This window comes from Mus musculus, chromosome 5 (assembly GCF_000001635.26).
Source record: "Mus musculus strain C57BL/6J chromosome 5, GRCm38.p6 C57BL/6J".
Taxonomy (NCBI): Eukaryota; Metazoa; Chordata; class Mammalia; order Rodentia; family Muridae; genus Mus; species Mus musculus.
Window position 1 is genome coordinate 81,765,988 of NC_000071.6, and position 27,540 is coordinate 81,793,527.

At 36.2% G+C, this 27,540-nt stretch overlaps 1 protein-coding gene across 39 annotated transcripts in view; it reads left to right on the plus strand.

Moving 5' to 3' along the window:
- The window catches only part of Adgrl3 (adhesion G protein-coupled receptor L3), an 808,741-nt gene that overhangs the window by 746,903 nt on the left and 34,298 nt on the right, over positions 1-27,540 (plus strand). For 13 of the 39 annotated variants that reach the window (XM_011249474.3, XM_017320921.2, XM_011249469.3 and 10 more), the window contains 2 exons: positions 151-276; positions 5,597-5,693. In XM_011249474.3, coding sequence (XP_011247776.1) covers positions 151-276; positions 5,597-5,693 — 223 coding nt within the window. Of the gene's footprint in view, positions 1-150; positions 277-5,596; positions 5,694-8,405; positions 8,445-21,448; positions 21,578-26,373; positions 26,426-27,540 lie in introns of all 39 variants that reach the window. The other 26 variants (XM_030254561.1, XM_011249453.3, XM_011249460.3 and 23 more) reach the window with 9 other exon arrangements.

A 27,540-nucleotide genomic window follows, 5' to 3' on the forward strand; every position in this document is an offset into this window, starting at 1 on the left:
ATTTTGCACTGGAAAATAGATGATTAACCTTTTTTGTTTCTGTGGTGCTAGGAAGTAATTATGTTCCTGCAAACAAACGTTACAAGTTATTCCTTACTTCCTAGCTGAAATGGACAAAGCTCTAACGGAAGTTAACATTTCATTGGCTAGGTACGGAAAGAGTATGGGAAATGCCTCCGCACGCATTGCTGTAGTGGGAAAAGCACGGAGAGTTCGATTGGCTCAGGGAAAACATCTGGTTCTCGAACTCCAGGACGGTACTCCACAGGCTCGCAGGTAAATAAAGACAATAGGCTCCCTGCCCTGAAATAACTCTTTCCTGTGATCAGTTTTGAGTCGCTGCTCTTTGTAATCACCCTTATCTCAAGTGCTTGCCACATCAACGGTTTGGCTTTAGTGTGATTGGCAGGAAATACAAAATGTGGGTGGGGCTTATAAGGCTCTTCTCTGACTTTAGGGCTGTCCTGAGGTGATGCATGGTGAGAAAGAGAAATTCAGTTTGCTTCAAGGATAGCGCCTTTCTTGTATGTTGCACATCCTCCAGTATCTGGTCCAACACCCATTTAATGGATGGGCAGCGCTAATTAGACTCAGTGGGTCATAAGAAAAACAAACCAACCAACAAACAAAAACCAGACAAACAAAAACCCAAGGATATGAAGTCAGAAGGTCACATCGTGGGAAATCAAGGAGAAGTTGGAGTAGGAACTGAGTAGAGAGTAGATCTAGTCAAAATGCCCTGTACACTTGCACGGAATTCTCAAAGGATAGATTTAAATGAAAGTTTTGCTGATGAAATGTACAGTCTAAAACGACTCCTGATGACATAAGAATGGCCTATTGAACTGAAATTTGATCCTCAAATTTGAAAGTCGATCCTCAAATTTCTTGGATGTCCAATAGATATAATAATTCTCAGTTACATACTGAACAAATATATAAATAATATATGGGAGTAGAAAGATGGCTCCACAGATAAAAGCACTGACTACGGTTACAGAGGACTCAGGTCTGATTCCCAACATCCACAGGTGGTTCACAGCCCCAAGAGATCTAAAGCTCCCTTTACCCTTGTAAGCACAGTACACATGTGGTGTGCAGGCAAATATGTAGCCCAAACACTCATACCCATGAAGTAAAAATATTAAATAGTAGAGTAGCAAAATATGGCATGTTTAGTAAAAACTGTAGTTCCTACAATGTTATTCGTTTAAAACTTGAAGTGCAGTGAAGAACACCACAGAACCGCCATCGGCACCAGTGATCGGTGCCAGTTTCCTCAGGCCAGTAGGAGACATTGCTAAATTGTCCCTGACCAAGAACACTTTCTAAGGTTTTAGGTAAAGTGTTTGCTGTCTCCTCAGATTACACTGTAGTATTCTGTGGGTTTTAGTGAATTTGTGTCAAGACTGGCAGTTTAGTCTTCCACAGTTTAGTTGAAAATATGATTATGTCTAGATTGTTCTGAGGAAGGCTTAAAGTAAGGAGATAAGTACAGTTTAAATGAAGTTTTCAATTTCTTACCTTTTTTTGTACTGCTTTCACACCAAGGCCCTTACACATGCCAGAATGAGCAGTGAACAGTCCCCTCCAAGCTGCTGACCCCAAAATGCCATGTATCATTGGATATATGTATATATATAAGAAATCTTTATAAATTAAGTTAACACAAACAATTACTTTTATATCTTAACAAAATCAATTCTTTATACTTGTAAAAATTCATTTGCAAGAGGAACGTATCTGGCTATTTTAACCACATAAACTGATTATGGACCCACAAGCCTAGTTAGCATGGGAACTCACAAATCAAATTTGCCCATAAACACTATCTTTAAATGTAATGGGCTTTTATTATGTTTTGCCAATAAGACTATAATCCTATTATCAATCTAATGTAATGCCTACTTAATTTTAACAAGTATCCTATAACTTTCAAAATGTATCAGACTATCTTAAATATCTTAATAACCACAAATCTTAAGACTTAGTCCAAGCACACCGAGTTATCACTAGCACTTTGAGTTTAATGTCACATTCATAACGTTCTGTGGTTTCAGAGTTTCACATTAGGGTTGGAGGAGCAGAGACCTGCGGGTTTGGACTATTCAGTCTGTGTATCAGACACTTGAATTTGAACATAAGAATAAGGGGAAATCAGGATGGTGCTTTAATCAAAGTCCCCATCTTGTTAATAGTGATGATTCCTCTCTGATTACTTTTGCTACGCTTTCTTTTTTTAAGAACAGTTTCACTGGCTTTTAAATAGAAATGACTGAGTCCGCACATTCTCTGCTTGATGGGACCTTGCCTGCCCCCCACATTAGTATCTCCTTACCTATAACTGGAGAGCCATTTGATTGACAGATATCATTAGTGAAAGCACAGTGTTTGAGAATCTCAGTCGGGTTACAACAGCCTCAGGAGGTACTTACTGATACCTTTGAAGGTCCAGATTAGGCAATGCAATGCAATGAAATGTTAGACTTCATGAAAGAGAACACTATAGTTTGAACATAAATCTTACCATTCGCCAGCTGTAGTAAAAAATGATTCTCGTTGCTTCTTTCCTTTTACTTGATAGATGGGTCTTATTATGTTTTCCATAAGCTGATACCCTATTTCCTCATCTTTCTAAGAGCTAGGATTGCGGGTACTCACCCTTTCTTTTAGTAAGAACAAGGTTTGAATATGATCGACTAGACTCAGTTTTTCCATGTGTAAAATGGGGACAAAATTAATAATTTCTTAGGTTGTCATGATTAAACTAATGTCTGTAAAACTTAGAACAGTTGGAGGTTCTCAATACGTTGGTGGCTCCTGTCATTTATTAATGTTACTATTTTAGGGTAGGATACATATATTTCAAGCTGCATTTTTCTTCACCTTTGTGGTTTTTAGTGTAGTTCTATATTCTTTTTAAACATCATAAATATCAATTCTATGTGACAATAAAATCCTACATATATTTTAATTACTTATACCCTGTCTGATTAAAACAAATCACCACCACCACCACCACCACCACCACCACAACAACAACAACAAATAATGGTTAGAGAAATGGCTCAGCACCTCCTGCTGTTCCAGAGAACCTGGGTTTGATGTACCTACATGGCATCTATGAGTCGTCTCTAACTATTTTCCCAGTGGATCTGATTCCTTCTTGCATCTATAGACACAGCATGTGGTACACTGACATTCATGCAGGCAAAACACCCGTTAAAATAAAGGTTAATCAGTATAATTTTAAAAGCAAATATGTTTCAAAATTAATTGTGACTTTTCATATGAATTTGTTAAAATTTTCAGCATTGTAAAAGAAAAAGACGAAAAGATTCTGGCATATGAATGAAAATATTACATCAGAGAACCTCTAAAATAATATCTGTAAATTATACTTTTGAATTTAGAAATACTGAGTACTTCTAATATACTGTCATAATTTTTTCAAATTCTGGGGATAAAATGACTAAAAGATAACTGATAATTTCCCTTATATTCTAGAACTTGAATTTATTTGAAAAGAGCAAAAGAATCTAAGATCAGGTTTTGCAAGCTTCTGGGAAGAGAAGTAAGGTGATATTGTGAAGAGCCCAGGTGACCCCACAGATTCAGTCACGGAGCAAGATTGCGCTTTTGTTTTTGGTTTGTTTTGGTTGGTTTGTTTTTGGAGGTTGATAGTCATGTCAACATCTGAAGAGCATTCTCAGTCAGAGAAGGGGTTTCAGGAAGCTACAGTTCAGGGAGAATGAAGACTCAGTATGAGAAGCCTGGGGCCAAGAACACCAGCAAACTCAGGAGCAGAAGGGAGAGCAATAGCTAGCTAACCAAGTTCTCTGAGACTGAGTGAACCCGTCATTGTAAGGAAGGATGGGAGAGGAAGCTTTCAAAAAGAACAAGTGATACATCTCCAAAGTACTGGTGAGATGATGCAAAATTAAATGTTATTGTGATTATTTCAGAAAGCAAAAGGGATGGCTCAGATAAAGAAGAAAAGGGATATTATTCATATTTAGTAACTGTCGTTTTGGAAGGGCGTGATTAGCAAACAGAGTCAGAGTCCTTCTATCTTCAGGTCCCATTTACTTACTTCCTGGTGGTAGTAACTTATAAAAGGTTAAATCAGACCAACATCAATTAAAAGGACAATTAGTAGGACTAATATGCGGGAAGATTTTATATTATGGAACAGCAGAATGTTCTCATGTCGATAAACCCGTGATAGTTTTGTTATCTTTCATCATTTATCTTACTGTATTTTAGATGTATTCACCTTTTAATATATAGCAATTTAAAAATTTAGAAAAAGTAGGTAATGAACATGAAATTGTGACACATACTAAGTGAGTGACCACATGTCAATCCAACAGTGAGGTTGGGAAACAGATTGTCCACATTGTGTTTTTCTACCTGTATTACATCTTCCTAAACCATCTCAATGCCTCCCATCGGATTCTCCTGAATTTTATTTTTTCTTATTGACTTGTTCTCATTGTTTCTTCTTCTTCCATAATATGCCCTTTATTCTTTCTGCATCTTTCTACAAAGTGGTATCTTATAATGTGTGGATGTGGTGTGATTGTTCCTTTCACCTCTACACTCTAAGACATAGCCTGCTGTTGATGATGATGATGAGTTTTGCCATATATGCATACATATATGCATACACCTGCCAGATATGCAGACATATATGCATACACCTGCCAGATATGCATACATATGTGGATACATCTGCATTCCAGTCTGGGAAAAGTATAACTTATACGATTGTCAGAGAGTCTAAGGTTAACTATTCCTACTATTTAAATATAGCTGGACCACCCAGTGAGTTTGGGTTCACTCTTAAGAGCAGCAAAGTTTCTTACTGCACCTTTCCATCCCTGGAACAACAGCTGGAAGTATGATGTTTCCTCCTCAGAGGATCAATATTTTTTGATCCCTAATCTAGTAAAATGGCAAGATACCATAAAATGGAAAACTTTTCCCAAGGGCTGAAACATTCTTTGTGAGGAATCTGCCTCTTAGAAATTTGAATTTAGAAACATAAGTTAAAATGGAGGACTTTTCAAGTATCTGTAAAGCTTCTTATTGTGAAGTGCTGAATGCAGCTGAGATACCTAGTTTTTACCTCCTCCAAAGGAAAGTCAGGAGGTGTGTAATCTCTGAAACGTCATTGGTCTCCTTGAAAAACTTGGAGAAAATGTAACCCCCTCAGCACTTCAGTAGTGTTCTATGGTCTTTTGTTAATGAACTGTTAGGAGAGTCTGAACTGCTTTACCTTTGAAACTCAAGCTTTCTATAGTGTACCTCTCTCTGTGTTTGACATTGTTACACTGGCCCCATACTTTGCCTTTTCCATTATGCACAGTTTTAATTGTGACAGCTGGAGCATCCATGGAAACATGAAAGGGCAGGAAAATAGCATCACTGCTTCTGTTGCTGATGTTCTTCTGCCACTCTGTTGGAAGTGGCTAGAGACAACATCTTCACGAGGTGTGAGGAGCAACAGCCTCCTCTAGCTTTGAGAGAAACTAAACTGTGTTTGAAAAGCTGCTTTCTTACAGTTCTGTCTCCTTCTTCCCTCTCAATTCAGAGCCGGATTCGGAGAATGTGGAATGACACTGTCCGAAAGCAGTCAGAGTCGTCCTTCATCACCGGAGACATAAACAGCTCAGCATCGCTCAACAGAGGTAGTTAGGAAATGATGTTTCCTAGCCATTGATTCCCTGAAGAATGTAGGAAGTTCTTAAATGCATTGCCACTGATGTGTGTTCTGACCCCTGTTCCCATGAAACCTTGTAGGGATTGATCCCTGATGAGTGCAGTTTGTGTTCTGTTATCCACAGACTTTTTTTTTCTTCTTTTAAAATACTAAATTTTTAGGAAATTTTCTCAGAGAGAAATTATAACATGAGAAATGTCTTTTCCTAATCATCTGCTGCTGTTAGAAACTGGTGGGGATGTTAGGCCTCATTGGAAATATTGAAAATGGATAATTACCTGGCTATATAGTCTGCTAAGCATCATAGAGCTCCAATTGTCCCAGGTATGAAGCAATTTCATCACCTTTGTGGAAGTAAAAAGATAGTGTCTAATTCATAGTGAAGGAAAGATAAGTCAAAATTATCTCTCACCTTAGTATCAAAAGATACATGTGAACAATCTTGGATATTTAAAGAGCTAGGAGTGAAAATGATTGTTTATAATATATTGTGAGTGGGGAGGATGCTGCCTGGTAAAATTTGTGGATAAGATGCTCCAAGATCATCATGTAGACTTTGACAAGAAGTTAGCATAAATCTGCCATTTTGTATGTGAGAGAAGCAGCCAATCAAAGAATATCTCTCTCTTGTGTTTATGTGTGCATATGGGTGTGGGAGAGTCTGTTTGTCTGTCTCTGTGTGTGTGTGTATGTATGTCTGTGTGTGTGTGTGTGTGTGAGAGAGAGAGAGAGAGAGAGAGAGAGAGAGAGAGAGAGAGAGAAAGAGAGAGAGAGAGGGAGAGGGGGGATGGAGAGAGAGAGAGAGAGAGGAGAGAAGGAATCAGAAATACCGTGACTGCCACAGAAAGAAATGAATGAACACGGTTTGAAGTGAGTGATGGAAAGCACTTACATTACAGCTTTATCCAGGAAGCTGTCGGTTTTATCAACTAAACTATTTTTGTTACTAACACAGTTGTTCTCGTCTTAATGGCAAACAAATTGATCAGACTGTTTTAGGCCTGTTTCCATGACTGTTCTATACTGTTACTTAGAGATTGCTCAGCTCTTCTGCTTTATATGATTAAGAACTCTTATATCTGAGCTTCACGGAGCCCCCCAATAACGAGCAGCACAAAACAAACTGCTGGGCCAAATAGTGTGCAAGCCACGTTTGGTGCAGACATGCATGGTTTACTCTAGCCTTGTTGAGGTTTGGTTTGCATTAGAGTCACTCAGATAGTACCTGTAATGAGCGATGGCTTAAATTTTTCTGTATCATGTTGTGACAAGTAAAAAGAGTGAAGGGGATTTTCCTCCAAAACCAAGAAAATGCATTAAAATGAAACAGGTCCACTCTTAGTCCTTTCGTTCCTAATTTTTTATTCCAAAGATGATGCTCATTTTGAAAGTCCCCCTCAAGGACACTTTTCAATGTAGTGCCCAGGTTTTCTTCATGAAAATTTAAAGAGACATACGCATATTTGCACTTTCCCCTCTAAATGATCACTCCTGCCTCAGTGGCCTTGACATTAATTTGCTTCCTGTGTGACTGACATTCTTTGCTGTTAAATAATGCCATTTGGAGAGGTTTTGAAGTTTGACCCTACAAAGGAAACTAGCCTTCTCAGTGAGCTCCTGCCAAAGTATCTTGATTCCAGAGATCCCAGCAGCCACAGCAGAGTTGTTGCTTAGAAAAGGTGCGATGATAGAGTTTGAATGATATACTAGTCTCTGTGTTAATTATTTTTTTCTAGTAGTGTGATCAGATTTAATGTGAAAACACCATCCTATGTAAGATTAATAATACTTGGTTTAGTGAGCTTTTTTTTCTGACATTAGCATAAAGTACATTATATAACATGGTTTTTTATTTATTTCCCATTAATCCTCTCAAATTTCATCAATTTGGAATATAGCCATACAAAGATGACTGGGTCAGTTTCAAATAAATTCAGAGGAAATGAACCAATCTTGTATTGACTGATTTTACACGATTTCTACTCCTTTGAAGATATTTAATGAAGCTGTTAATTGCAGGGTCTTAAAATTCTTACGACGTGTCATGTTATTTTAGTCAAGAGCTGGGGAAAGGGTGAGAACGAGTGTTTGATGTGAGGTGTGCTCAGGCTGTGATCTTTTTCAAGATGTAGACTGTTCTTTTTACTCAGCACCCTGCTGCTCATCTCAAGGTCTTGTTCATTTCCTGTGTTAATTTCCCTGGGACACACCATGCTTCCCCAAATGTCTCAACTGAGAAACTCTTTATTTTATTTTTCTTTGAAAATTTCATGCCTGTAGACAATGTACCTCAATCATACTCATAATCCCCCTCCTGCCTTCTGTAGGACCACCTATTACATCGTCCTTCAAGTTCATGTCTTTCGTTTATTTATCCATTTTTATTATTTTTTGCCTTACAGAGTCCATTAATGCTGACTACCTATGGGTATGGGGTCAGCCATGGCCAACTTTCAAGTGGCCACACTCCCAAAACATAGTGGCTCTTCCTCAGCCCTGAAGCCATCAACTGTCAAATAAAATCTAAACTAGGAATAGAGTCCCAGAAGAGCCTCCCCAATTCATCTCCTAATTTGTTTAAGTCCCCATATGATTAGAACACTTTGAAAATTTATTTCTTCATGTTATATCTCTAAATTTAGCCTTTAACCTCCTTCTTTAATCTTGTCTTATTCCCCAGGATATCTTCCCTGCATGCAGGCCTGTGTAACCTATGTAGGTAGGTGACATCCAAGATTCATTTTCTAGATAAACACATCAGTCACCTCAGAAACATAAACAATCATATCTGTGTGCTCAGATTTTATCCTCTACTATTGAAATCAACATTTTAGATACAACATCTTTGCATCTTCATATAGTCTAACCTTCGATTCACTCCTAGGTTCAGCTATAAAATTTAGAAATAATAATTCCATATCTAAGTGAGATATACACTCCCATTTTTGACTGTAAGAGCATTGACCATTGGAAACTACAAGATGTGGTTTTGGAAACTTTTAGTTTATATTTACTTCCTAATTCATATTACGGCTCAGTGTATCAGAAAAGTGTTTTAAATTTTGTGTGTCTTAACCTAGTTTCTTTTAATCACACCATCTCAGGCCCTATTAAGGATGAAGATGAAGATTCTGTCATGTAGGTCAGACAGACTTTAAGTAACTTTTTGTTGTTGTTTGGGTTTCTCTCTTTCTCTCTCTCTCTTTCTTTCTCCCTCCCTCCCTCCTTCCCTCCCTCCCTCTCTCCCTCCTTCCCTCCCTCCTCCTACTTGTCCTTGTCCTCCTCCTCCTCCTCCTCCTCCTCATCCTCCTCCTCCTTCTTCTTCCTCTCTCTCTGTCTCTCTCTCTCTCTCTCTCTCTCTCTCTCTCTCTCTCTCTCTCTTTCTTTCTCCAGCTCAGATATTCTTTCTCTAAACAACTTGTCACATCATATATGTTGACTATATCAGATTATCTTTCTAAATTTTCCAGTATAACATACTTGATTGTTATCTGGACTTTATTCCTTGGTGTTATGTAAAACTCCAGAAGTGTTATTGGTGATTTCCAGTGTAAAGTCTTGGCACAGTACTGTACATCATGACAGATCTTCAGTTCTTGCAACCAGAACCACAACAAAAGCACCATTTTTGATGGCACAATACAAACTGGGAAAGGGACCTTCAGCGCAGCTGTAGGGTAAATGTACAATTTCAGCAGAGTGTGACTTCCCAAAGAAGCCAACATTTCCACAAGCTTGACTGTCAGCAAGAGGATTTCGTTACTGGTTTACTAAAATATTTACTGCATTGTTGGAAAGCTGTAGCTGTGCTCAACCCCAGCTCCTCCCAAGAATATATACAAATAAATCAGAATTTCTCCTCAGTTCTGTATGCTGGCATAGAGGGAACTCCTGTTCATCATTTCTGCTTAGGAGATCTCATCTTCAACAACTGTAATCTAATACAAATATAAGATAATAGCAGCAACTGACAATTGAGTTTAATTCATTTTTCTTTTATATCTAAATAGAAATTATGATTTTTGAAATAAGGTTTTATGATATTTTTGTTATCACAAGTATTATGGTTACATTTAATTTTCATTTAATTAATTAAATTGAGTTCAGACATTTTTTTGTTAACAATCAAAGTTTGCAAACCAGCTTCTCCAATGTCCTGGGATGCCACAACCCCAGCCCTAGACTGTAGTGATTTCAAAGCTGTGCTTCTTCTGAGTTAAAACAAAAGCTTTCCCCCTTCTCGTGAGATGGCCTGGCTAGTGTCACAGGCTTTCCTTTCTCCCTCACTTCCCTACCTCTGTTTTGTCACACAGGTTAATATGATCTAAACATTAATACATCCTGACAAGAAAGGCTCTAGGTATTTAAGCCAGACTGAGTTCTTTCATGTTGAAAGAACGACTTTTACACGTGAAGCACTTATCTATTCATGCAGATAGATTCTCATTCCATGGTTAAGAGTTACATCGGTCGGCATAAACATTCTCAATCCAGGAATGTAGTCAGGAAAACTGTGATGGCCTGTGGCTGTTTATTTTCCTAGATTTGTAAGGACACAGCTACCTACCTTTAAAAACCTGGCCTGATCTGCTAGCAGCAAGTCTGGAGAAATGGGGAAAGATTGCCACCAGAAGACCTTTACAAGTTCTGACTTGATTCCGTAGCCTCACAGTATAGCTCTCAGAATTATACAGTCTGATTCAGTGACTTCTGGCAAAGGCCTGAACCTCTTAGAGTCCTTGGAACAAGGATCTACATGGCATGAACACTGAGTCTTGCCAGTGTTTCAAGGAACCCAGCATTAAAATTCACCGTTCACTGCTCGGCATTTCCTTTCCGTTTTACTATCCAGAAAACGGTGGGATGAATGAATTGGTTCCCTAGATGCCAAGTCAAAGAAGGAGTGATAATTTACCTAGGATGATGCTAGCTCGAGGAGAGCCCCCAAAAAAGGAGAAAAAGAAAACATAGGAAAGCTGATTTGTGTCTTCTAAGTTAGAAGGAAATGTAAATTATATCTATCTATATTTATTTTCCAGTCTGATTTGAATCTATATTCTAGTAGCAACCAAATAAAGATAATGTATTTTTCTCTTGCTTATATCGTAGTATAAGCAAACACTGTCTCCTGTTTACTTCGAAACCCCATCCTACCCTCCAGAAGCTTAGAGAACAGTAGTTTGATTCAGACAGCCTTCCTAAATAACCATTGTGTAGCGAGCAGGGATGTGAGTAGACCTGTTTTTAACACATGTCTTCTCAGAGCCCCTGTTGTCTTTCTCAGGAGGCTGGTCACTGAAGCAGAAGCAACTTCACAATAAATCACCTGCTACCTCATTAATATTCAGGCTTCCAAACATATTTTGTTTTTATGCTTTTAAAGCGAATGCAAATGAACAAATGTAAGGGGCGTTTGACTGTGATTAATGACTTATATAAATTAAAGTTACTAGGGTAAAACAGCATACTCACTCAGTGCACTTTATTAATATCAGTAAATACGATTTGATTTATGTGCATAAAATAAGTGATGTTGCCCCAAAGCCTCGCTGTTCTGAAGGATTATAAAACCACTCACTGTAAATATTAACCAGCCCCTAATATAATCTGACATCTACTTCTGAAGTTTGCAAAACGATTTAATAATCTGGTTATAGTGGTAACATAACTTCATAAATCAGAACCGCACGCTCAACATAGGTTTTGTTATGAGCAAGCATTATGAAGCACAAATGAGTATTTTGGGGCATAATTCAGTCTTTCCACTATTGTGTTTATTCTGGTGTTTTCATTGCCCCTATGGCGGTGAGGACTTTCTATGTCAGTTTCTTCCTTTGTATATGACATCAATAAAAATTCACAGTTTAAACTAAACCTAAAGAAGTATCATAAGATGAATGAACCTCTTTTAAAAATCGAATTTGATAACCAAGTGCAGCATAAGTAATGATTTTAAAGGTGAGAAACTGACGCAATGAGAGGAGTCATGGTATTAATGTGAGTTATAGTTCAAGGAGGGCAAAATGTGTTCATAACGAATGTCCCATCCACGGGCAAAAGGAAATACATAACATATCAGTTTAAGTCAGTCAGGGGCAAAATTCTCCCCATCCTTGAATAATCTCTTCAATTCATACTTCAGGGATACTTTTGAAAATATCACACTCAATTTCATATTTCATTCTAGCATTTTCAGAAAGAGTTGGTTTGTTAGTTTGCCTCTGCCCTCATCATCTCCACTTTGTGTGCCTTCCCTGTATCATCCCCTGAACATCCCTAGTTCATCTCCCATATGTCTCTTGGATACTCACCTTCAACACCTCCTTCCCTCCCTCATGGTATCTCCTTCAGTTGGATAGCCTATGCCCACACCGGCACATCTGCACACCTTTTATTAAAAATCAGGATCCACATACAAGAGAGATCATTTAGGTTCTTTTTTTTTTTCAGGCACATGTTTCATGTGTTGCTTTCAGTTTTATATGTGAGCCTTTTGAAAACAATTTTATATAAATTACATAGTGTAAGTAAATACCAAAAGTAGATGATGAATTATACTCAGAGTTTGATGTTCTTGACTTGGATAACTCTTTTATATTACTGAGCAGCCACAGTTTCAAGGGCTCAGAAGTTTTATTGGCAAAAATGATCAAACCTATGAAATTTAATCTTTGAGACTAACTTCATACCATTGGTAGATTATAAAGATTTTGGTTATTAGGAAATGAATCAGTGAGTTATGTATGAATTCTGGAATCAACAAGATTTTTTTAACTAAGTTATTTTTATTAAGAAGGAATTCAGGCCTGATGCTGTTTTCTGTGGTTAAGGAAAGTAAGCCTGTTATCTTTGACATCCGTGTAATATGTTATAAGTGCTCAGCCCTAGTGCATAGGTAAACAGAACATATAAATACATGTTTTGACCATGAGGCATGAGGTTTAGAAGTGGCCCTAGATGGGAATTGGTAGGACACATCTGCTATCTCATCAATGAGGTGTCCAAGATGAGAGAATTTGGAGTGGCAGTCTGAACTAAGCAGTGACATATCATTTCAGCAGTAACAATTTAATTGAAACAAAGCAAAAGGTAAGAAAATGAAAGAAAGGAACATAGGTTCATTACACTTAGGAGCAGCTGCTTCATCTGTTGCGAGCAAGTTTCATTGAGAATCCTGTGTCCCAACCCCACCACCTTTGCTTAAATTACCAGGCTGTGTGTGGCAGTTTTTCCCAATTAATTTTTGAAACCATCACTTAATATACAGTATATCAATTTCTTCTCTAGCAAGGGGTTCACTGTGTTGCATCTGATACCAGAGAGAAAATAGCAAAGGGGAAAAAAAAAACTCCTAAATTTAAAAAATTTTAGAACAACATATAGGTTAGAATTAAAACCAAAACAGAACAAAATATGCAAAGGAGACAATGAAAACCAGAGATATAAATAATATACAAAAGAGGTTAGTCCTCAGATTGTATAAGGATTATCCACACATAAACTAAATAAAACCCAGTGATTCAGAAGCAAAAACAAAAGTATCAAAACAGACAGACAAAAAAACAAAACAAAAAAAAACAAAAGGAATTTTGGAAAACAGACTCTCTAGTCAGAAACATGTTTCACAATGTGAATGAGAGAGGACAGCAGTGACAGGAGGTAGTGACATACAAGTCTTACACTATTGAGTCTCAGCAAGAATTTGACAATCCTTGCTGCTCCAGGGGATGTGAGCTGATAAGACCTCTCCAGACAACTTTCTAGAGATGTATTATAGTGTAGCAGTAATACACACATTGACCCAAAAACCTGACTTTTAAATATCAGTTATAGACAACCTCACTACTCTGGACATGAACCAATTAAGACAAAGTAGAAGGGCTGAGACAGGTAACTCCTCAGGTTCCAACCCAAAGCTATGAAGTGCAATATTAAAGGAGTGGCTGCAACTCGGCATTCAGTGTCCTTCATTTTATCTTGAACTAACAATAAGCCATTCTGTATTTTGGAGAAAATGTGTCATTGAAATCCATCTTAATAGATTCCCAGTGAATGAATTAGCTGTTAAAAGAAGCTGAAATATCTCCAAACCATTTGAATGAAATTTAATAGGCAAGTTGATTAAAATTTAATAGCAAACTTGTTGGCTATTAAAAGTGCACAGTGTGATAAATCAAGGTGTCAGGTCTTCAATTTATGACTAAAGAAAAAAGTGACAAATGAGCTCTTGACTTTCAACAAAATATTGCTTCTTTGACACTTTGTAACTTCATTCATTGTTTGAAATGAAACATTAAAATAGGAACTTATGTTGCGAGTTATTTTACATAATTTTAAGGGAGCCAGACAGATTGCATTAGTTGTTTTCTTAATAAATGACTTCATGTTGAATACATGAGATTATCTATTCCATAGTGTAAGCCTACAAATCTGAAATGAATATTGATCACATTGTCATAGGCGAGAGTGAAGGAACAGTTATTACTTTGTTATAAAGAAAAAGTAATGGAAAGAAAACCAAATATTTAAGATAAATTGTGTCTTTGGATTGTTTCTCTGAGTTTTTAAAAGGCTCTTTGTAAAAGAAACTACCTATTTTCATTTTACTAGCCTATTTTGCATAGCTTAATATAAAATAATCAAATCATATTGAAAAATATATGAGAGAATATTATTGAACCCCTTGAAGGATCAGAATAAAATTCAGTTGAAATCTTTTTTGTTGAAGGGGATTCTAAAAATATTTGAAAACCACTGTTTTAAATATTTGCATGTGAGTCTACCAGTGTCTTGTGTGACCTTGAATCAAAAAAGTGTATGTTCAAACAAGATAGAATTACAAAGAACAGAGTGGAGGATGAGTTAAGGAAAAGAATTATCATGGTAAAGCTGATTAGGGTAGACAGATATTTATCTTCCCCGTAAATAAGACATTGAACATGAGGCTTTATTGTTCTGTATTTCTAAGGAAAGGTTGTATTCTCTTATCTTCTTGAATCATTAAGACTTCAAATCACATCTTTTTATTTTTTTAAGCCTTCTAAATTTGGTGTATCAATGAGAAATACAAGCACACTAAAAATGCAGTGGGAGGCATAGTACACCATACCAATCAAGTTATTTTTAGAGCTTATCAGTATACTTTTGTTAGCTGGCTGTCAAGAAGAAATGCTGTTTGAAATATTTCTCCCAAGGATAAAATAGAAGTTCAAGTGTGATCCAGGCTTTCATGCTGTCTCAGATCTGTCTCCTGCTTCACAGTTTGAAAGCACAGTGCTCAGAACTAACCCAGGTTACATAGTCATCCTGATGTCCTGATATCAGAACATGCACTCTCGTGCCAGAAGGAAAGAGACAGTATGTTCTATGGGGAAACTCCTAGTTGAAACAATAAGGCTTGCTCTTTTACTGTTTGTGGTGCATTCATTCAAAAGATTTTGTTATCAGTCTTAAACTTCAGGTGTTCATAAAGGAAAAACTAAGTAAAGGACCCACCCTTTGAAATGACTGTCTTTTCCAAGGTTTACAACTTGATTGTCTCAAACCCATAAGGCAGCTTCTCTGGGTTGTTCAACATAGAACATGAATATCCTATTTGATGTGCATCTTTCTTGCATCAGAAATAAAAGGCTAAGGGATTGGCTCTTTCTGAATAACTGCATATGTTGAAATTCAGTCTTAATTCCTTTTCATATTTTACTAGACATCTAAATCTCACTTCTGTAGCAAGTATATAGGTATGAAAGGTAATAACCATTCCAAATCCATTCATACTAGGAAATAGACATGTTTACATAGCTACTTCATTTTTAGCCTAATTTAGCTTGTATTTCTCCCTTTGAATTCTGACAGATACTTTGGTTTGGTTGTTTGGGGACCTTGTTGTTACTACCAAACATTTGAGAAACATTTTAGCAGTACAAATAGTTCTATAATTGTTTATTTCTGCCTGAACAATTTCAGTAGTAGATGTAGCCAGTGTTGTCTTTGAAGCAAAGAATAAAACACCTTCAGCATTTGGCCCAGAGACCCCTTTTAAAATTCAGATTGGTAGTAGAGGAATGATTAGGAGGTTAAGGGTTCTTCTGACCCTTCAGATGATGTGGGTTTGGTTCGTGGCACCCACATGGTGACTCCCAACTATCCAGAGAGTCTGATAGGCCATCTGCTGTCTTCTGCGGGAACCAAGTATGCAAAAATGATATGCATACTTACATGCAAACATTCTTACCCATAAAATAAAAGTGAATCACTCCTCAAAAACTATTCATATTTGATTTCATGACTCATAGACAGCACCAATCTCAGGCGAGTTTTTCATTTATTAAGCAGAGGGTAGTTTTATTTCTTTTATTGGGCTCCACACACTTGGGACAGAGCATTTACAACAACCTCTGCACTAAGTTTCCCTGCAGCTTAAACACTTTTCCGCATAGTTAGGTATCTCTGGTCCCCACAAATTTATTTGTGCCTCAAACTAACTAACCAGTAAGCTTAACTTTTCAGCTAAAAAACAGTGACAGATGGTCTGTAAACACTGAACTTCTTGGACGTCTTCAGCAATTTCACAGCTGCGAGAAGGGAAGTTTACAAATCAGAAGTCAGTTCCAGGAAAGAGGAAGAGACAAGGTAGACAGATTCCTGGAGAACAGTTTCAGAATGCACAGTGACCTCCATCAATTGGGGAAACAGCCAGAAGCAAACAGAACTGACTGTGTCAGACTTGTGCAGTGGAGGACAGCCAGGGAGAAAAGATACAAGTACCTTTGAACACAAAGGAAGGAAGACAACAGACAGATCCTGTGCAGGTTTTCAGCTGAAAGATTCAAGCACTGGTGACAAGCTGAATTTAATTTTCATGTTTGTTTCTCTCTGCATAGTTGGTGGCACCATTCAAAAGTATAATTGCCTACCCCCATGTGAGTGCAATCAGTAGGAACAGGGAACTCATACTTCCTAAGGATTGTTCCCTTTAAGAGATGCTGACTGATAGCTAGGACATGGTAAGGTTGATGCTCTTAAAAAAAAAAAAAAAAAAAAAAAAGCTGTACAGTGTAAACACAGCTTTGACAAGGTGATTTCTAACGTCAGATGAATCCCCAAAAGAGCAATGATTTGATTAAGAACATGTTTTCCTGTCTCTTCTTTAGCAACACGTTCCGGGAGTAATCTCTGTCTTTATGCTGTTTGCAAAATAGCAGGTCATCTTGTACTATTACCTACTCTTGTCCTTACCGCCGAAGCCCTCGCTTGAAGTAATACTCAACATGTATGTAACTAACATTACATGGTCTCAAATGGTACATGAGATATTTAAATGGCTGAGGACAGTAAGAAAGAAAACTGGATTTTAGATAGTCATTCTTTTCATTTTTATCAGCAAAAGTCTCCTCATTCCCAAAGTAATGATTAATATACATTTCTATCCAGACTACCAAAGTATTTTCAAATGTCTTCATGATTATAGCATGAAAAGTAGATGAACCTCCTATGATGGCTGTCTGTGATTCCTTGTGACTTATGCTATGGTCAGTAACTGACTGGTTCTGACATGCGTCAGAGTCTGAGGAAGTGTTTGTCTGGAATTTGGTTTTATGTAGTGAATACTTATCTTAATACCTACAAGCATTTCAGCCAATATGTTCTGCCTTTCTCAGCCGATGAAAATCAACCTTAGAACTCAGCTTGTTTTCCTGTATCCATAGTTGCACTGTCTAAAGTGTTTTGAAAGTGTACTCCAGAATTCTAAAACATAAAATCAAATTAAACGCTTGGAGAACTGAAATGGAATGTTAAGACACAACCAGAGGGACTACCTGTAAACACTTTAATAGCATCACAAGAATTCATTCTGAAGTTCTTTCACTTCCAATACTTATCATTTTCCCTTTATGTTCTGGGACTTCTTATAAGATAAACAATAATAAAAAGTCTAAAATATTGAGCCATCACCTTCTTGTTTATACAGAATTATTTCAAAGTTGTTTGTTATTTACTGCATAGCTTCTTTTGCATTACTATAAAAATATTTTAACATTATAGCGCAATAAATATTTGATGTTTTTATGTTCACTTGTGTTGTGTGTGCAGTATATGTGTGTTTGTGTGTGTGTGTGCCTACGTGTGCGTGTGTGAAGGAAGGCCAGAGCAAGTGGTTATCACATCTCTTTCTCTGTGATTTTCCATCTTTTTAGGGTAGGGGTAAGTGTGCACAGAAAAACCGTGATCATTTTACAGCATTTTCTTTTAATTTGAAAATTTTGCTAGTAAAATCTAATTTTCTTCCTTTTCTCCTCCATCCTCTCTTTTACACCCCACCTTGCTATCTCTCAAATTCTTGGCGTCTATTTCCTTAACTGTTGTGGCATATACATACATATATATCACTTAAATGTATCACTACAACTTACTGAGTCTATTTATATGTAGATTTTAGGGCCGGTTTTGAGAGTGGGTTTTTCAGTGAACCTGGAGCTTACTGATTTAGCAAGAGAAACTAGTAAGTTGCAGAGAAACTTCCTATTCCACAACCCTAGCACTGCCATGGTGTGTGTTCAACACTGCATGGGGCTTCTCACCTGGGTAGTTGTGGGTCAGTGCCTTCATGGCTAGTGCTTTATCAAGTGAACCATTTCTTTCCCACAGTTTACATCTTACATTATAGAAAGCAAATGAAGAAAACCTGTGAAGATGTCTCCCCTTAGTTAGTATTCCAATTAACTCCTGTTAGATGGTGTGTGGTAATTAAGAAACAGACAGAGATCCAGGAATAAATCCTTATCCTTTTTTGTATTTGAAGGAATGTAAATATTTTGGGGTATTTTCTATTTATAAGTTTTTGACATTTAATTTTAAGTTATATTTTTTCATTTTCAATTTACATGGAGTACTCAAAAAGGGAAATTGTTTGATTCAGAATACCAACTTTCTGTAGTAGACACAATTTACATATAATTTGTTTTTAAAAAAATGTTTTATGGAGTAAACCCTGTGTCAAAAAAAACATAAATATATAAAAAACAACAACAATAAAAAACCAAAAACCAACCCATAAATGTTTAGGCTTTAGGATCTTATATTCTTGTCATAAAGGTACTGAAAGAAATTGTTTTTAACCTTAAAGAATTAATGTCTCATATGTATAATTCTTTGTTGAAAATAATGTCCTGACAGCCTTATTGCGTGAGTAAGAGCAGGCCTCGCGCTGCCCTGCGAGGGCGTATTTGAATGAACACACAGCATACCATCCGTCAGCGGGTGCTGCATAGTTCTGAGTGAGGCAGTGTGTGGACTTCCTTGCACATTCCACACAGGATATACAGAAGGCAAACAATGACTTATTGACTGGAAGATCTGATATTTTCATCTTTAGTGCGCTGACAAACTACATGCTGCCTTAAAATAATTCTTTGGTTTCTCACTTTGGTGGTTGAAGTAGTTGTCAGCATCTTACCACACAAACATTTATTATTTTAAAAGACATTAACACTGCTGTCGCCTAATTTCCCCTTATTGCCATTAAAATATTTCTATGAGTGGAAAAGAGTTTTGTGTTGCTAACCCAATGTAGTTTATTTATATTATGAGTTAATTATAGATCTGTGTGTAATTGTATAAAACAATGTGGAGTTATCACATATTCCAGTGTCTTCTGAAACTGAGTATCGCAACCAGGATATTGATCTGTAACACTTCATTCATCCACTTTATTTCATCTGCTTTATTATGGCTGTGTTTGTGTGTTTATTTGTTGTGCAGTTTCATATTCAAGAAGATTATGCTTCCACTGTCACAGTCAATATGCAGAATGCTTTCATATTTCTATTACTGCAAGATATGTTCTTGTCACTACTGCCACTTACCATTTTGATCATCAGCAACCACCCATCTGTTTTCCTTTTTCGTGATTTCCTAATATATAATAAACAATATATAATAAATAATAAATGGAATGAGATGGTATATGAATTTTGGATTTGGCTTTTTTCTCCTGCTATAATCCATAGAAATTTATCTAGTTTTTACTGTGAACGATGTTTTTTTTTCTTTTTTTTTTTTTTTGATTGCTTAGTCTTCTTCCATAGTAAGACATATGACACCATCTGTCTATCTTATCTACCAGTTGAAAGAAATGCAGGCTTTCTCCTGTGCAGGGATATTAAGAAATACAGCTGCTATGAATTTTCATTTTCAAGTTGTAGCATGAACATGAATTTCAGTGACTCCGGGATCAGTGTACCAGAATACAGTTGCTGGATGGCCTAGAGAATTTTCTGTTTAATGAAAAACCACCAAACTGTTTCCTCGAGAAACTGTCATTTTTACATTCCCACCAGTGACAAGTGACCCATCGGATTTCTCTGTGTCCTTGTCCTATACTCGCTGTTGCGACTGCTTTTACTTTGTACATGTAGTGTTATCTAACTATGACTTTCAGCCATTCTATATGGATAATTAAAGGTGTTTATTTTGTTCTATGAGCTTACCTAACACTTGAGCATCATTTCTGTGAAAACTCTGTTTATAATTGTCTACCTGTTTCCAACTGGATTTTCTTTCCTTTTAACACCGACTTTTAAACGTTGTCTTTTGAAAGTGTTTTCAGTGGTTTAGATCAAAACTGAATGACAAATTCTCATAAACTTAGAACAGATACATTCCCCCAGTCTACAACGTCTATGTTCACTTTCATATCTAAACCCCATATTCCTGTGAGTGCCACCTGTCTCCTGATACTGTGTGTGCTTGTGTGTTCTCACTCACATTACCCCCTTCATCTGAATAACATAACATTTTCATGTATGGCCTAAGTATTTTCTGTATAATTATTCATGTTATCTTCTTCATTTGCTCCATTGGTTTTGTAGCTAGCAGTTTTTCATAGTTATGCTAGTATGCTAGACACTAAGAATATCTGTTTGCAAACATATAAAACTTTGTTACTTTAGTAAGTCAAAATTGGAACAACTAGTTGGAAAATGAAAAAAAAAATGTATGTATGTGTGTACTGCTTAATACCATAAAGTTGATACTTTGTTTAAAAAATAACAACCATACAGTGTTCACAGTATTTGTTAGGTCACCAGATTAGTATGCTTACTATGGTATACTAATGAGTTATTGTATTGTATTTTATTTTGATTAAATATTTTTCATAGAATTTTTAAGAAATATTAAATCCTTCTGTTGTGTCAACAGTTGCTCTCCAAATGAATGTTCAACCATACATGTAGCATTTTATTCTCTCTTTTTTTAACTTTCGTGAAAAAAAAAAGAAAAGAAAAATATTCAATGGTTTCTGTGAATGAGGGAATGCCTTTGTTTAGTTTTATCTTTTCTTTCTGCATTTTAACCTTTTCTTTTGCTGGCTTTAGCTTTGTGTTTTGTTTGTTATGGATGGCAAGATTTCATTTATTTTCTTTAATTTTGGTTTCAATTCTCAGCAAGCATGGGGAAGAGATATATTCTTGCATACCCCTTGGGAAAGAGAGCATGTTTAATGTGGCTTAATCAATACTGTAAATTCTTTCTTTCCCATTGACTCAAATATGTGCATCATTGAAATGTGTGTACCGGTGGCATCTTTTTTTAGTCTATTTAGCTGCTGCCTGTAATCAGGACTATGTCAATTGTTGTCATTCTAAATGTTTCCTTTCTTTTTTTCAAGCACATTTGCCTGATTGACCTTTTTTTTTTCTCTGTCTTTCTATGGGGCTGCTCCAGGAGCCATGGCTAATCATCTTATAAGCAATGCTCTGCTTCGTCCGCATGGTACTAACAATCCCTATAATACATTGCTTGGGGAACCGGCGGTCTGTAACAACCCTTCTATCAGCATGTACAACACACAAGGTGTGCTGGAGTTTATCTTAATTTTTTTTTTTCAAGTGAGAGTCCCACTTTATGTAGCTTTTACGGGCACAATCTATTTGATTTCCTCCTGCCTTTTCTTTGTTTTGGAAGCAGACACACAGAGTCCTTTTACATTCTTCTCCTCCTGTTGCTTTGATTTTCCATTTTCCTTAGGTTTCCTTAGTGAGTAGAACCCCATCTGATAAGCAAATGCCTGATCCATCAGTCCGTGTTTGTTTTTGTGTGCTGTTATGATATGTTTTGTGTGGTGTGTCACTACCTCCCTGTTATTCATTTATTTCTACATTAAATATCCCTACACTTACTGTGAGACATAAGAATATTTGTCCAAGGTAAGTAAGATAAAGGAAGACTTGATTCAGTAGTCTTAATGCTATAAGATTGAGGAAATAAATCCTCCTTTGCCATATCTTGAAGTTCACTGTGGGCACCAGACATTAGTATTGATGAAAGCATTAGATTAACTCGGGGTTGGGGGAAGTACATTGACCTGAGGCATGGAAGAGAAAGCAGGCTGGAAGGCAGCAGCCACCCCACTTCTCTCTCAGCTCCCACAAGGCCTAGCAGAGTTGGTCCCCACAAGCCACAAAACTTTTTTTTTAATACTGTGGCTTCCTGTGAAGATCGTTTCCTTGTGCATTGTCTTGTTTGAAAAGTATCTAATTTTTTTCTCTCAAAAACCAATAAAAATCTTATAGTATAAGCTTGATTTTTCTACCTTCTAAGAGCATAGATATTGGTTATGGGCACAAAAGCATCTTTTTTCCCATATTTTTTATTGGGTATTTATTTCAATTACATTTCCAATGCTATCCCAAAAGTCCCCGACATGCTCCCCCACCCACTCCCTACCCACCCACTCCCACTTCTTGGCCCTGGTGTTCCCCTGTACTGAGGCATAAGTATCCAATTTCTGTGCATGTTAAAGGACCACAAAATTATTCAAGTATAAATTGAACAAAATAAAAATCCTACCTAGCGAGTCCTTACTGAAAATGATGTTTCGTTGCTTTCTTTAAACTGAATGTGATAGATTACAATCGATTTCTGCTATACTCAGAATATCAGGTAGTTTGTTTGTGTTTCATTTAATTTGAGGTGACTGTGGTGTGATTGTGTAAACTTGTGCTCCATTTTTAAAGTGGGCTACTCACTGCAGTGTGCCAGCGGTGTCTCACACCATCTGAGCTTGGCCAGGTAGCTCCTTCCCAGAAGTAAATGATTATCTGAAAGCTTTTTTTAAAGCACCAAAGTTAGCCATCACGTGATGATTTTAAGATATTTGCAAATAAATAAATGGGACTTTAACTTTCATCAATTTCTTAACAACGGCAAGGCAAGGCTAAGAATCACAAATTTTGAACATTTTTGCTGAAAGACTTTGGAGAGGAAGAGCAGAGATTACGAAATCCTCACTTGCTGATGTCTGTAAAGATCAATTCTTCTTCCATCAGTAACCTACACACCTCAGGATCGCATATATTTATGACTGAAGTGCTCAGTTTGTTTTTCCATATGTATGTAGGTCAGCTTGAGTATGCTGCTTAGGTTAACCTCTGGAGCAAAGAAGAAGCCAATGCTGCGCTATCCTTTGGTGATCTTTTTAATACTAAAGGCAGCCAATGTGTTTTCCCCTTTTCCTTCTGTTTCCCTAATCGAACAGAACTATCAAATGAGACCATGTTCTGGCCCATTTCAGGGTCTCCCTCTCTTGTACTGTCTCTTGTTTGTCAGGGTCACTATTCTGTTGTGGTGCCTATGAACTGTGCCCTACACAGGATGCCAGATGTGGTTTGGCAGAACAGTTTATTAGAAAACAAAACAAAACAAAACATTTTACTTTGTTCCTCGGAGGCCAACTAACAAGTAAATATGTCATTACAAACAATTTAAAACATGCTGAAGTATTAGCTCATTTTAAATGATGTTAAGTGGCTATTTGCACCATATTTGCTAATTAAGTTTTCTCAATATTATTATGTTTATAGAAGATGTTGGCAATTGTTTTAAACACTATATTTAGATTACATTTCTTTTGCTTTTCATATATAATTTATAATTGCTTATGAATTCTTAATTGAAATGTTTTTCCTAATTAATATTTACCTTTCTGTCATTATCCAAAAAAAAAAAAAATCAAGGAGTTTTAAAAATATGGAACTCATGTAAAACCTGTTTCCACAAGTGAGTTCCAGGTAATCTCTAACTCAAGTTTAAAGCCATCCTGGGTTGTGTTCATAGACAAAATACATGTCATATAACCAAAATATTTACAATGTAAAATTTAAAATCATGCCATATAGACACAGTGTTACATAATTCACCACTAGACATTGTTATACAGAGTTATCAATAAAAATACAGACTCCACCCAGATGAATTTTTCATCTATTTCAGCAAATTTAATAAATGCTAATGATTATCCTTAAAAAGAGCACTTAGGTAATTTTGTTCTTTTTAAAGTCAAAGTTGAAATTGTGTAGCTTATTTATGTTACAGTTTTTATTTATGTTATAGTTCTTATTTATGTTATAGTTCTTTATAAGGCATAATGGAACTATATTAGTGCTCGAAGCAAGTTTTGAAAATCTGGCAAAAAATAAATCTCGATGATTGTCATATTGCTGCAAATCGTATGCTTTCAGGTGAATGCACATATATTCTTATTGGCAAGGTGAAAGCGCTCATGAAATATGGGTGGCTTGGTATGTACTAGTGAGGTTCATATTGAATTGCCACTTAATTCTGTTTTGTGCATCCTCTAATTCACCTGTGCCTGTGTTCTTCAGGAATTGAAACGTTCAGTTTGGAAGCAGTCATTCTTGCTTGCCTGTTCTTAAAGTTTGTGAAAAGGCATTCATAGTGTTCCTGAAGTATATGGAGTTAGAAATAACAATGAAGAAAATACATTTGTTATACGAAACTGAGAGACCATGCATAAAAATATCTAAAATATCATATATGTTATTTCTGGACCATTATCTTCTTGTCAGTATGAGACATTTCATCAGGATAAGTCTCATTGAAAATACTGTCAAAACAACACTATATAAAGAGAAAAAAATCACGATTTTACCAAAATAAATGTAGTTTTCAAAGTAGTTGAATTCAAATCGAAACTTTAAAGAACAACCTAAACTCATAGGGCAGGATGCAGTGAAAGAGTGCTAGGAGTTCAAAGTTGTATAGAATATACATTAATATTACCTTATGGTTCCACAGCCCTGTGGCAGAGCAGCCCAGGAGAAGAGATCTAGGAGAAATCTAGCCTCCTTTCTGTTTCTCCCTCCTCTAAGTTAACAGCATGGCATCAGTTCAGGCCCAGGCTCCTCTGATCTCAGTTCCCTTGCTGAATGAGTCAAAATGAGACTAGCAGCATTTGGACCAGTTGGTCAACAGCTCGCTGATTATTTTGAATTCTCCTTCTAAAGCCAATTCAAAGTTTTAGCTGGGATTTACATTACATTTTTAAAAAATGTGATATATCTCTTTTGTAAGAGGATAATCAATACTTAAAATCTAAAACTATTCCTTCAGCCAGAGAGTATGACCAAAGTGTGCACATATGAAAACATCTGCTCATAAATTTATGCAATTAATAAACACTGACAAAAATATTCATATTTTTTTTAAAAAGGCTGTTTGAATTACAAGCCAGTGTCTTCTGAAGTGATATGGCCCAGTAGTTTCCTTGGTTTTTATTCTTGGATATTTTAACCTTCCTATAAACAAAAGAATAAGGAAAAGTGTTCTTCTCTCTGATTACAGATAGATTTTTCTTGGAAAAAATTGGTGGTTTGTCTTTAAAATCATCTACTCTTAAAATATTTTGTAATGTATGATGATACTGCAATCTAAAGAAAACTTTCTATTTTGGGTGGAAGCTTTTCTCTTACTTATTGAGAGGCAGAATAATAGAAAGATTTAATATTTCCCCTGTAGTTAAACACCTTATTAATGTGAACTTCAAAAAACACAGGCTTGATCTTCTCATGTTTTAAACAATGCAGCATCTCTAGGATTTAGCTATGCTTTTTAGTACAAGTTTACATTTTACCAAATATAATTTATAAGTAATTAATCTTTCTAAATTTGTTTTATTATACTCTTAATGGATCTCTAATAGAAGACAAGGATAACTTTATTTTTATATTATATAAACAATATAACAATGTGTAAAACAGAGATTGTGATTTGAACCCATTTAAAACAAACCAACAAACAAACAAACAAAAAAATCATCTGTCTATAGCCTCAATGGAGTAAAATAACCCTGGTGCAGAAAACAAGGCACAAAAGAACAATTATGTCAACCTCAATTCCAGTTTTCTTTCTGTATTGTATTTTTATTTTCACTACTAATTTCTAAGAATGGATGTCATTCCTTATAAGCTGGTACTTTCTAACATCACATCCGTGTCCTATCGAACCACAGCAGTAGAAACAGTCACGGATCACCCTTCTGGTTTGTGTGCCAATTTGAAGTGTAATATGTGTGTATAAGAAATCTGTGAGCTGTAGCAACACTTATTAAAAAGCCCCATTATACTTGGTGTGTGTTAAGCGGGAGGGCTCTTGTTTTCTGACTAACACTTTGGTGTTTGAATTGTGGTAAACCATGTAACACAAACTCGTGAATTGGGGGACGGTGGAGATGATTTCCCGTGACTCCTTTTGCTGCATATCATCAATTTGCTTTTGACTCATGTTTCTCCTGCTGTCGCTGTAAGCTTACTTGTTGTTTTTTCTTTCCTTTTCTTCATGCTGTCGTTTAGAGCCCTACAGAGAGACAAGTATGGGAGTAAAGCTAAACATTGCATATCAAATGTAATTTTTTTCAGTTCACTTTTATTGCATCACATATAGATGATGTAGTTATTAAAAACAGTTCATCTCACAATTTCAAAATTTAAAAGGAAAACGAACCTATCAGTCAACTTCTATAAATATCTGCCGATAGAGATTAGACGCTCTCGTTGCCTGATTCTTTTATTCTGTCACATAACCAACATAATTGTTAAGTCTCATGTATTGTTTGTGTGAGTTAAATTGTTTTTAAATTAAGCATTTATTTTCCTTTGCAAAGTAACCCATAAACTTTTAATTTTACTTAGTGCATTCCATCATTAAACATGTGTCCCATTGCAAACATGCCCACTTTATTTTCTACCGCTGCTTTAACCACAATACCAAATGCATTGACAACGAAATTAAAGAAAAAAAAGTTTCAATGCATCAGCAACATAATCATAACCGTTTAACATATCATACCAGCCACTCTAGCAGCAGTCACCTGTCATACCAGCACTTTTAAAGCATTTACTTTTTTTTCCTTAACATTGTGAATTTGTGTACCAGATATTTTATGACATGAAAATAAACCGCTTCAACCTATGTCTGTGGTGGCTGCTTGTTAATGGATTTTATGAATTGCTCATTTTGAAAACTGTTTTGTGTGAATGCAAAGTATGCAAAAGTCCATGTGAAATTGGCGTGAACATGTGACATGTCCTTTCAACTGTCATTGAACCGGCTTGTCAGAAACATAATTGCATCACAGATATAGAATGAGCGCGATATTTTCACAATTTAGAAGTGTATCCAGAGGTTTAAGAAAATCCTTCAAGGAAATTTTTGGACGTACCCTTTCTTATTTATCAGCATTGGTTAAATGTGTAGGTGATTTTTTTTTTTTTTGTGGATGTACTTAAAGTAATTTATGAAGCTATTATAGATGCTTGAACTGGTTATTCAAGAGACTGCAAAAATCCTTGAAGTCTGTGGTTAAACTTATTTTCCTGCAGCTGTTTCTTACCAGAATAAAATGTGTATCTTCCTTAAAAGTAAATTTTGATATGTCCCAAGTTAACAGTCATCATAAGAGGATAACTTTAATAATATTGTGCTTTTAGGAGTCAAATCCTGTGTTTTTACACATTCTT